The sequence below is a fragment of the Corvus brachyrhynchos genome, unplaced genomic scaffold (genome assembly GCF_000691975.1).
Source record: "Corvus brachyrhynchos isolate BGI_N302 unplaced genomic scaffold, ASM69197v1 scaffold63, whole genome shotgun sequence".
NCBI classification, from domain to species: domain Eukaryota; kingdom Metazoa; phylum Chordata; class Aves; order Passeriformes; family Corvidae; genus Corvus; species Corvus brachyrhynchos.
In genome coordinates, this window is record NW_008237227.1 from 1,199,147 (window position 1) to 1,210,577 (window position 11,431).

At 51.2% G+C, this 11,431-nt stretch overlaps 2 protein-coding genes across 2 annotated transcripts in view; one reads left to right on the forward strand and one right to left on the reverse strand.

The window, feature by feature from the left end:
• Position 1: 1 nt before the first annotated feature.
• On the forward strand, positions 2-3,184 carry TMEM41A (transmembrane protein 41A; the record flags this gene model as incomplete). The annotated part of the gene is made up of 4 exons (XM_008630024.2): positions 2-103; positions 895-1,056; positions 1,573-1,711; positions 2,218-3,184. Coding segments are annotated over 4 exons (624 nt in total), but the record flags the coding sequence as incomplete, so codon positions are not given.
• A 3,657-nt stretch (positions 3,185-6,841) lies between these two features.
• Positions 6,842-11,431, reverse strand: part of MAP3K13 (mitogen-activated protein kinase kinase kinase 13) — a 63,804-nt gene continuing 59,214 nt past the window's right edge. Inside the window, exons 14-18 of the mRNA XM_017729390.1 lie at positions 11,253-11,428; positions 10,042-10,112; positions 7,926-8,223; positions 7,178-7,275; positions 6,842-7,089 (exon numbers count right to left, since the gene is read on the reverse strand). Of these exons, the coding sequence (XP_017584879.1) occupies positions 7,053-7,089; positions 7,178-7,275; positions 7,926-8,223; positions 10,042-10,112; positions 11,253-11,428 (680 nt within the window). The 3' untranslated portion in view covers positions 6,842-7,052. The remainder of the gene's footprint in view (positions 7,090-7,177; positions 7,276-7,925; positions 8,224-10,041; positions 10,113-11,252; positions 11,429-11,431) is intronic.

Here is an 11,431-nt window from a genome sequence, read left to right on the forward strand (position 1 = left end):
GCTGCGGGACTACGAGCGGCAGCACCGGGGCGCGGCGCTGGCCCTGTTCTGCGGCGCGTACCTGTACAAGCAGAGCTTCGCCATCCCCGGCTCCAGCCTCCTGGTACGGGAGCGCGGCGAGGGCAAGGGCACTCACGGATCGGGCAGGAGGAGCCGGAGGGACCCGAGCGGTCTCCCAGCTGGGCAGGAGTAACCCTCAGTGCCAGTACGGGTCGGGGCTGACCTGCTGGAGAGCAGCTCTGCTGGGAAGGATCGGGGAGCGTTGGTGGATAATGAGGCCGGGAGGGTCAGTGGGATCCTGGAGTGCACTGGGAAGAGAGTTGCCAGCAGGTCAGGGAGTGATCCTGCCCTGCTGCTGGTGAGGCACAGCTGGAGTGCCAGCTCCAGTTCTGGGCTCCTCAGGACAAGAGAGGTGAGGAGGAGAGGGTCCAGTAGAGGCCACAAAGACATACAGCTGGAGCATCTCTCTGATGAGGAGAGACTGGGAGCTGGGCCTGGTTAGTGGAGAAGACTGAGAGGGGATCTCACTAATGCATATAAATATCTCCAAGGGGTGTCAGAGGATGGTGCCAGACTCTGTTTAGTGGCGCCCAGCAACAGGACAAGGAGCAATGGCCATAAACTAAAACACAAGAAGTTTCACCTCAATATGAGGAAGAATTTCTTTCCATGGAGGGTGGCAGAGCACTGGAACAGCTGCCCAGGAAGGGCGCAGAGTCTCCTTCTCTGGAGACATCCCAAACCCACTTGTTCCTGTGTCACCTGCTCTGGGTGACCCTCCCTTGGCAGGGGATTTGGACTGCATAATCTCCAGAGGTCCTTTCCAACCCTGACAATTCTGTGGTTCTGTGACACATTGTGTCCCCCAGGCCTCACTCCACATTGTCCCCACAGAATGTCCTGGCTGGAGCGCTCTTCGGGCCATGGATGGGGTTGGTGCTGTGCTCGGTGCTCACGTCTGTGGGAGCCACCCTCTGCTACCTGCTCTCTGCAGCCTTTGGCAAGCAGCTTATCGTCCACTTCTTCCCTGAGAAGGTGGCTCTGCTGCAAGGGAAGGTAAGAACTGGCAGTTCTGCTGACATCCGGGGTGGCCCTGGGCCAGGCTGCTCTTGGGGTGACAGTGAAAATGAGTGTGTGCAGGGGATGCATGAGGCCTGCTGAGGGCACAGTCTAGGAGCAGGCTGCTCTCTTGGAGCAAGCCTGTTGGCAAAGAGGCTGCCAGGAAAATCCCAGATCCTAAGGAAAAGCAGACGTGAAATAAAGGAATGTTTGGGAAGCCCCTGTGCTCCAGAACTGCCTCCATCCATGCTGTGTTGTATGCTGGAGGTGGTCCTGCTCTTGACTTCCTGATCTCTGGTTCAGGTGAGGTCTCATTTCCATCCCTTCTTTGAAGAGGGCTGGCTCACCATTAGGCTCCCATACATACATAATACTGCTGCTTTCCATCAGCTCTGAACTGATGTTATGCAGTGGCATGTTAGAATAAAACCTAAATTCACTCCAGTATCGTGGCCATTTGAATGTTACTGCTGTCTGAGGAGCAGGAATAATGTGGAACGTTTCTTTTGGCAGGTAGAAGAGAACAGGAGCTGCTTATTTTTCTTCTTGTTGTTCCTGAGGCTGTTCCCCATGACACCAAACTGGTTTCTGAACCTCTCAGCTCCCATTTTAAACATCCCCATATCCCAATTCTTCCTCTCCGTCCTCATTGGTAAGGCCTGGGGACACAGCCTGAGGGGACAGTGTGACACTGCTGCTCTTGGTGTCACTGAGCCAGGGAGGGCAGAGCTGGGACTCTGACCCTTGGTCTGTTTCCTCTGTGCTGCCCTTGAGCATTCTGTAAACAGGTGTCCCAAGTGCTGCAAATTTTGCTTTACACCTGGTTCTTTCTGCTACAAGCACAGACCCCTGTGTCTGTGTAATGGCTGTAAATGAAAACACTGAGTTCCACCTCAACATGAGGAAGAATTTTCCATCGAGGGTGGCAGAGGACTGGAGCAGCTGCCCAGGCAGGGCATGGAGTGTCCTTCTCTGGAGACATTCCTGTGTCACCTGCTCTGGGTAACCCTGCCTTAGCAAGGGAGGTTGGACTGGATGATCCCTAGAGGTCCTTCCAACCCTAACAGTTCTGGGATTTCTGTGTCTGGCCTTGGGCATATTTGAGCTCATTTTCCCTAGGGGGGTACTAACAGCTTTTTTCTGCTCTGATTCCTTCAGGCCTTACACCATATAATTTCATCTGTGTGCAGACAGGGGCCATTCTGTCCCAAATCACCTCTCTGGATGCCATCTTCTCCTGGGACACACTGCTCAAGCTGCTGGCCATGGCTGTGGCAGCGCTGATTCCAGGGACCCTCATCAAGAAATACAGCAAGAAACATCTGAAGCTGAATGGGGACAAGCAAGTTCAGACAGTCAATGGCAAAAAGAGCTTGTGATGGCTCAGGTGCCCCAGTTTTGGGGTGAAAGCTGCAGGACTCTGTTCCCAGGGGTTATATTCTGCATGCTCTGTGCCACCAAGGACAGTGGCAATTTTTAATCATCCTTCTCATGTCAGAGGAGGTGTCAGTTCTTATTTTTAATGAATGTTTACCTGTGCGTGTGTCTGCACGGAGAGAGGGATACAGGGGCTTTGTGAACACTCAGTTAATTTGCCTGTTTCATTTAAATCAGTCTCCTGTGCCTGAGGCTGTGGGGAATCAAAGGAGGAGTATGGGCATCCTGTGAGAAAGGCAGACCAGAATGCAGCTGTGGAACACTGGCCAAGCGCAGCCCTGGCGGCAGTAGGCAGGCCCTGCTCCCTCCAACTCCAGACAGATTTAGCATTTTTGGCCTAAAATGATGAGCCCTGTGCTCCAGTGCAGCTGTACAAGCACCAACTCGAGAAAATAATGGTGTTCCAGGGTGCAGCTGTAGAAGATTCTTCTTTGATTCCCATGTTAAACCAGCACACCCTGCAGCACAATGCTCAGGATTTGAGCTGCCTGAATCAGTCATGTCAGAATACTTCAGATTGCTTCTCTGGTCTGCCAGTGGCTGCTACTCCCCATAAAGATTAAAGGGAAAAAAGACGGGAATGGATGTGCCTGACTGGCAGAGATTTGTCCTTGAAAAGCACCTTGAAACATTTGCTCCTGTATAACTAGGAGGATTCCAAATAAAGAGGTGGGCTCTGTCTATGAGAGCACAGAATCCCAGAATGGTTTGGGTTGGAAGGGATCCTAAAGCCCATCCTGTCCCTCTCAGGGGCAGGGACACCTTCCACTAGCCCAGGCTGCTCCAAGCCCCATCCAGCCTGGTCTTGGACACTGCCAGGGATCCAGGGGCAGCCACAGCTTCTCTGGGCACCCTGTGCCAGGACCTCAGCACCCTCCTTCCCCAGGGATGATACTCTGCTCTTGGGGTTTTGGTATTTGCTCTCCATGAGGAGATCCACTTAGAGGATAAAGTAACCTTCGTGGTATGGAAGGGGGCAGACATGAGACCCCAGAGCAAGGCTTCGTGACATCATACCAAAGTCCATGAGAACCCGTTCCCAGATCACCAGACCAGCCTGCAGCATTGAAGTACACTGGCTTTTTATTCCATGCATTGTTTGCTTTGATAGTCATTCTTGTTTCCATCACTGTACACTGGTCAATACAAAAAAAAAAAAATCAAGTTTGTCTCAGGAATCCACAGAGCAGGGAGGAGGGGATGAACACTACTGGACAGGGCCAAGATGAAATGGGTACTTAACACGACAGCGGGGAGGGCAACATTCAGCTCTGGGAGAAAATCTAGGCTAGTGTTCAGGAGCTGTCAGCAGCCACGAGAACTGGATCAGGGTACTCGGGATGCTGGAAAGGGAACCCACAAAGTTTACTCCAGCCCTGGAACGCAGTGTTACTACAAGGAGTAAGCAGGCCCACTTACACCTCTCAACCCCAGACCCTGCCAGGAGCGGAAGTGCGAGGAACCGCAGCAGAGGTGCCCATACAGCGACATGGGGACTGTGTCTGTGCAATCCCAGGGAGGCGTCACTAAGGAAAGTCCTACATAACCCCCCCAGAACTGACAGCAACCATCCCAGGAATGTGGGGGTGCTGAGCCAGCTCTGCCTGCACACAGCAAGGCTGTGGGACATGTGTGCAGGGGAGGCTGGGGTGACACCTCCACTGGGGCTGCCCTAGTGGCATTCCCAGAGGGATGCAGCGTCGGGGGCAGCGGGTGGGAGCAGCAACGCTGGACTAACAGTGCAGTGACGCGGGGGTGTGAGGAGAATAGAGCTAAATGTGGCAGCCTGGAGGGAGCAGCTCTGCTTGCCCAGGCTGCAGAATGGGCCAGCATGTCCTCAGGCAAGGATGGGGAGGGATCAGCACACACCCAGGACAGCTGGCCCAGAAGGGTCCCAAAATCACACACACCAAAGCTCTGTGAGCCCAGTGGAGCTTCATCCCATGGTGGAGCCTATGCAGAGACTGCAGGTACCCAAACCCCTCTGGAATCTGTTTGTCAGGGACTGCATCACCACAGGCTGGAGGCCCTGGGGACAGTGACAGGCCTGAGCTGGAGGCAGCTCTGCTTCGGGGCTGTTTGTGGGACTGCCCAAGGATACCAGTGCTGCCCATGGGTCTCCCAGAGCCTTCCAGGTCTGAGCAGAGCCTCCCAGGGGCACAGGGCTTGGCATCCTCTGCTGGGGACACCTGATGGCAGCTCTCCACCTCTCTTTACACCACAATGTGTTACATGCACACAGTTCTCCACTGCTAAACTCCCACACCTCGGCCTCGAGTCTCCTGAGTAACCACCTGCACCACCAAACCCCTCTCACCCCACAACAGCAAAGCCTTCTCTGGCCCTGCCAGCTCCTCCTGCCACTGGCCGAGAGACAAAGAACACTGGGGAGGAGAAACGAGGGGTGGGAAGAGAGAGGAAAGGAGCCAGGAAAGAGCTTCACTCCTCATGGGATTCTGCCTCTGCCCAGAGCAGGGTGAGCAGGTCACTCCCTCTCCAGGAGTCTGTTTGGTCCTGCCCAGGTGATCCACCACATGGACCCACTGCCCGGGGCAGCTGCCCTCCTCCCTGGTGTCCTTTTGGATGCTCTGGCCAGGGAATCTTGTCACAGTTATTCACTTTGTGATCAATTCAAAAGCCACTCACTCCCTGACCACCCTTCCCACATTCCCACCAGTTCAGCGGCTGCCGACCACCAGCAACGTGAGCAAACTGCAGCTCTGCCCACGAGGAACCTGACTGCAGCCCCCTCTCTGTTCTCTGCCCTGGGGTAACAGCACCCCTGGAAATCACGAGAGGCAGCAACTCCTGACAGCCACGGAGCCCAGCTCTGCTCCCACCCCTCCGGTGAGCAGGGAGAAGGTAACATCACACACAGAGATTACAATTGTGCTAGCGGTGAAGCCAACCTTCTGATCTACAGAAATGATAATAAATAATAAAATAACATTATAACTTAAGATCTGTCTGTAGTCCAGCTACAAAAATTTAAAAATATGGGATAATTTAACTCATACAATACTGCTCTCTGTATAAGTAAGACATTTTCCTTCACTTTGCCATGAGGCTATAAATTACCACAGTTAAGTTCAAACCAATATTTTAACATAAAATGTAAACAAACAAAGCAACAGAAGTACCTGTCCATGGTCCATTCCTGCCGTTCACCTCTGGCTGGCCATGCCAGCCAGCGCACTGGGAAGGGCAGAGGGAGGGCTCTTGCAGGGGGACATCAACTAAGGAAGGGGGGGAACGTGCTCTATCATTTTGTTCTCTTTCAATATTATTTTAGAAGAGTAGTGTTTGAAGGGAAGGCACTATGAGTTCTATCAGAAAACAAATTTTTCTCATCTGCCAATGCCTCGGCCTGTCACATACCAGTACTATCCTCACTTGCACCTGCAGAGTTTCAGCTTGGAGGAGAAACAGAGGCCTTGGGGCACGCCCGAGACACAGCCGTGCCACGGCCATGTCAAGATTCCCTGCACAAGGCCTGCCACGAAGGGCAGGCAGCTGCTAATGCTTCCAAGAATGTACAGTGAATAAGGAGACAGAGCAGGGCTGATGCTCCTAGCCAGGCCAGTGATTCCCAGTCTTCCCCCTCAACACACAGCTCTCTGCTGGTTCTCGATGCTGCTGTAGGTGAGAGGCTGCTTCTCCCAGTCCAGTCCAGGCGTCTCCAGTGTCCTCCCCAGAAGTGCTCGGGCTCTGCGGAATGTGCTTTCCACACTTTGCAAGTCCTTGCTTGGCCAACACTGAGTTGATTGATTTCTTTGACTGACTGAAACAGACAGGAGGTAAGAGGAGGAAGTAAACTGGGAAATGGCACACTGCATCTGAGAGAGGTTTCCCTGCTCAGCTGGAGGTTGACACTCCCAGAGTGAAGCAAGGACGGTGGTAAGAAGTGCTCTGATACCAATTCTCGAGAGGACGAGGTTAGAATACATTTGCAGGATCTCACAACAAAATGCTGATTAAAAAAGAAACTAAAAACCCTTAAAATAAAACCCACCATTACATTCCTGGGGATGTATCGACTCAGAAGACCCTGGATGTTAGCACCTCGGTACCAGTTTTCTCCAGGAACATGTCCACCTTCTGATTAAAAATGACCCAGCTGGTTATACTGAAAACACTTTGTTCACAGGTGACCCTACAGTCAGGTCTTTTTCTGCTTTTCCTCATTTGATAAGACTGAGTGGTTTAGTTCTCTTGATCTGTTCTCCAATCTTCAGGGCCACGAGGCCTGGTCCCCTGTGCAAGCAGCAAGAGAATCCCCCGTGTCTGTACACAAAGCTGTCCAGGCAGGACTCCCAGGATGTTTCTCCATAGTGTGCTTGCTTTCTGAACTTTTTTTTTTTTTTTGCAACAAGTCTGTGTGTCTATAAATACAATCCACTCTTTACAGTAAAAAGTGTTAAAATGTCAAAAAAATAAATATCCATGTTACAGTAACTAGATTATTCAATAAAATACATCCCTGCCATTCTTGATTGAAATGCTCAAAGAGAATTAATTTCATTTGGACATTTTCCAGAGATTCGGGTTATTGCAAATCACTCCTGGGGTGGGAAGGAGAAGCATCTTCTCTTCCTGTAAAGTGTGATGAAGGGGAATGAAGTGGAATCTCAGGGAAATCAAAATGCCAGTACCAGGAAGCTTTGGGGGAGATCTGTATTACCAAGTAGCAGAGCTGCAGGGCTTATTGGTCCTGACTGTGGCATCAGAACACTCCCCTTCAGAAGAGTCACAATCTGATTCTCCAAACTGTGGTGGGTTCTGCAAGACAAAAGGAAAGGGGGAGACTTGAGCATCATTCCCGTACAGCACATCACCCACACATCCCAGTCTGTCACAGCAGCCAGGCAAAGGTCACCAGAGGAGGAGAGTGGCACACACAGGAGAGGGCACAGCACACGGCTGCCCCACCAAAGGGCACTTGCCTCCCCTCAGAGAGGGGCCAGCACAGAAATGCCTGGTCAGAGCACTCGCAAGCGCAGCGTTAGGAGGAGATGGTGCAGCAGGCTCTGCCCTTCCCCTCCCAAACACTTGAAAGGCAGCAAAAGGAAGAAAGTCATTCCAGCTTTGTCAGCAAGGCTGCCAATGGATATGTCTGAGGCAGCTTATATCCGCTCCATTTCATTATCTATTTTTATCCCACTTAATGCAACTGCAGATCTGACGGCCTCCCAAAATCACACTCATCTTGACCAGCACATTATGTTCAGCTTTGTTTGTGCTACTTTTCCCCCACCCACTCTTCTGCCAAGCAGGAGGAAGATTGGGCATTGCAGCAGTTGCTTTGCCATAGTACACCTACCACAGCATTTCCTAGGCAGTGTTCCAACTTTCTGGCCCTTGGATTCCTTTCCATAACATTTATGTAGTTTTTTTCCACTGAGTGGAAGGATAAGGGGTAACCAACTCACCTCACAGCTGTGTTCATCTGCACAAAGTTTGCCCAGAGACATCTGAGTCTTGACCCTCCGCACAGCACACTCTTTGTCAGAAAGCCCATCTGACTGCGTGGAGATTTCAATGGGGATCTCTGGAGTCTGGGACAACATGTCCTCCAGCTTCTCAGCCAGCTCATCCTCCAGCTTGGTGGCCAGCTCATCCGGGCTGTTCGAGTGGTCACTTGTGTTCCCCTCCTCTCCATCCGACACGGAGAAGTTCTCAGAGCTGAAGGTCGAGTAGGACTGGCAGCTGCTGATGCAGCGGTGGGGTCTGCAAACAGGGAGAGAAGTTCAGTGCTCACCTTGGATCACACTCACAGGAACTTCCTGGGTGCTGTGTTCACTGCTCTGTTACACCAGGCCTTGGGGAGTGCCTTCCACATCCTGCAGGTACAGATTTCTACCTCTTCTGAGTGATTTAGTTCAAGACCTGCATCTTTAAATTCATCTGTTCCTATTTGGTCCTGTCTGCTATGTCCATATTAGCTGATCTACCCTGGAGCAGATTTTTCTTTGACAGTGCATTTTCCTAAAGGAAGGCAAGGCTGTACTGTGCAGTTTAAGCTAACTCACCTGGGAATACCTGCATCACCTGGCAGCCATCCCAAAAGCCAGGCAGGATTTAGGAGCGTCCACTCAAGAAATAAGCTCACAGTTTGAGGACCGTGGAAGTGGCCTTGTGCCAGGATTCAACAGCAGTGGGGCAACACATCAGTTGAGGGACCATGCCACGAGACCCACAAATGGGCACCACATGGAACAGGCAGTTTGTCCTCCTAATCTTCCAAGTTAGTAAATCACAGAGGAAACAACATCACGCAGGAGCTGTATGAGTCACATAACTCATCCAGCCCAGCATTCTGCCTTCAACCCCAGGCAGGAAGGAATCATCTGAGACAAGTATGAGACCAGGGCACGCAGACAGAGCCTGCTTTCTCCTGGCATCTCTTCCTGGTTTGTACCACTCAGCACATCTGACCTCTGAGTGGAAGCTCAAACCCAGTGGCAATGCTAACAGTCACTGAGGGATCCATACTCCAGAAATTCTGCACTTACGGCTCTTCATGCTCTGATTTCCACAGCACACCTTGACAATGAGCTCCACATTTGAAAATGTTCTGGATGGAAAAAGCGCTTCCTTTTCTTCATTTTGAAGCCCTGTTTGCTTCACTGGCTGCCCCTACCATGAATGTGAAGAATCATTCCTTGTCTATTTTCTCCACGTAAATTACAATTTCATGCACCTCCGGTGTTGCCTCTCCTCCTGCTAGAGAAACATTTCACATGGATTTGTCCTCCTCTTCTATGGAAACCATCCCTAAGCACTCTTGTCACACTTCTCAGTACCTTTCCAAACTTTACCGTGGTCTTTGAGCTGGGGCAATGAAGGGGGCATTAGGATTTAAGCTTCAGGTGTGCTGTGGATGCACACAACAGCAGACAAGCTTTTATTTTCTTCTTTGCTCCTTTGAATCAAACCTTTAACCTGTCTGCCTACTGGATCACTCCTGCACTTCAAGCAGCTGCTTTCATAAAGCTACAGCACCAAGTCCATGATGTCTTTCCTGAGCATAGGACTGTAAATCCTGCTGTTCCCCAGGCTTATGTAGGAACACTCCCCGAAGTCTTATTTTACAGGCAACACCATCACATTTGATCTGCTGTTGTCACTTAGCTCTGCAATCTTATCTGAATTCAGCTATGAAGGTGCTGGGCTGGAGTCCTCCCCACTGCAGCGACAATTAATAAACAACACTGGGAAGAGCCCCACAAAGGGTTCCCACATCCCCTAAGTGTGATCCTCGTGAAACAGATGCAGCAGCTCATTTATAGAGGCAGAATAACATTATCAAGTGTGATCAAGCTGTGGTGCAAACAGGCTGCAGCAGGAAAGCTGGGCCAGAGAGAACATCTCAGGACGGGCTGGAACAGCGAGGGATCAGCTGAGGGTGGATGGGACACAGTGAATGGGATTCTGTTCTTTTGCCAGCACCTTCCCCAGTTTCGGTGCTGGTGTGCAGCTGCTGTGAGAGTTGTCCTCCTCAGTTTTGTCCCACCAAAGAGAGATTAGAGTGAATTCACCTTTTACCTTTGTCTGCGAGGAAACTCCACTTCACTGTCGACTTCGCCCTCCTCCTCTTCTGATGACTCGTCCCCGCTCTGGCAGAAAACAAGGACAAAAAGGGTGTCACGTTTGGGGAAGTTCGAACATGGCTGACCCTTGGTCCTCCAGGACAAAGCCACTGTGCCAACAGGTTGCAAGAATCCAGACCAGAAAACAGCCTGTGTGTCAGGAACACTGACTCAGACATCATCTTACCAGGAGGTTGTTTCAGGCAGCCTCAAGGGCGCCATTCCTGAATCTGGAGTGACTGCCTGAGAAATACACTGGAGTATTTTAGCAGGCAAGGAGCACAGAACGTTCCAGATTCTCACTGAAGCAAATCAAGTAATTAGTATCACATGGAAACCCACATAAATTATTGAGCTGATTTGGCGCTCTTGGCTTTACCCTCTTCTGCTGCAGCCCATCAATAGAGCAGGATGGAGGATGGCACAGCCTTTGCCAATGGGTTTCACCAACTAGGAGAACTCGGGATTTGTTTCATACCTCAGTGAGCACAGAGCCTTTTATTCTCCTTCTCCCACCCAAATCTACCCCCACACTGCTGGGTTTTTACAGCCTCCTCCTATCCTATCCAACCTGTCATCCCCTCATTCAGTTTCAGTCTTTATTTCATGCCATCCCCTTGTCTTACAAGGTCCCACTCCCTTCCTGCTGGGGCCAACCCACACTCTAGTAGTTATGCTATTTTCCTTGACTTTTCCAGCCAGGCCCAGTTTTCCTGCTCTTTGAACTCAGACTGCTTCTTCTCTCACCTGGATGGAAGCAGGAGGAACAAAGAGCTGTTTCTGTACAACTGTGCCATAACCTCTTTTTTACTCTTGCAAAATCTTCACAAAATACAGGAAGAACTACGACTTTCAGTGCAGGGGGACAATTTCTGTCAGGTGCAGCAAAAGGGATGTCCCCAAGACCATGGCAAATGTTGAATCCTTGCTCTGAGACACAGCAGCAGCACAGATTCCCAAAGAAACTCTCACGTGATATTACAGAACAATTTAAAGAATGCATTTATCCCTTCCTTTGGAGAAAGGCTTGAAAGCATTTTGAGACTGTTTCAACATCAAAAATTCAGTAGAACAAGTTGCAACTCCAACTAAAATTGGCAAAACTGCACGTAAGAGAACCAGGCCCTACCAAAACCACATCTTCAAACCCCAGTGCTCTGTCCTCACCTTTTGGAGGGATCTTGCTTTGCAGGGCAGCCCTGAGGAAGCCAAGTGCTGGGGAGTGCCCAGGGCGGACGCCGCCGTGCCCTGCTCCTCCAGCTTCTCCATGAACTGCGCGCTCTCGTAGAGGGACGCGGCCACCGGCGACTGGGGGGGGCGCCCCCCCGGCTCAACGGACGCCCCTC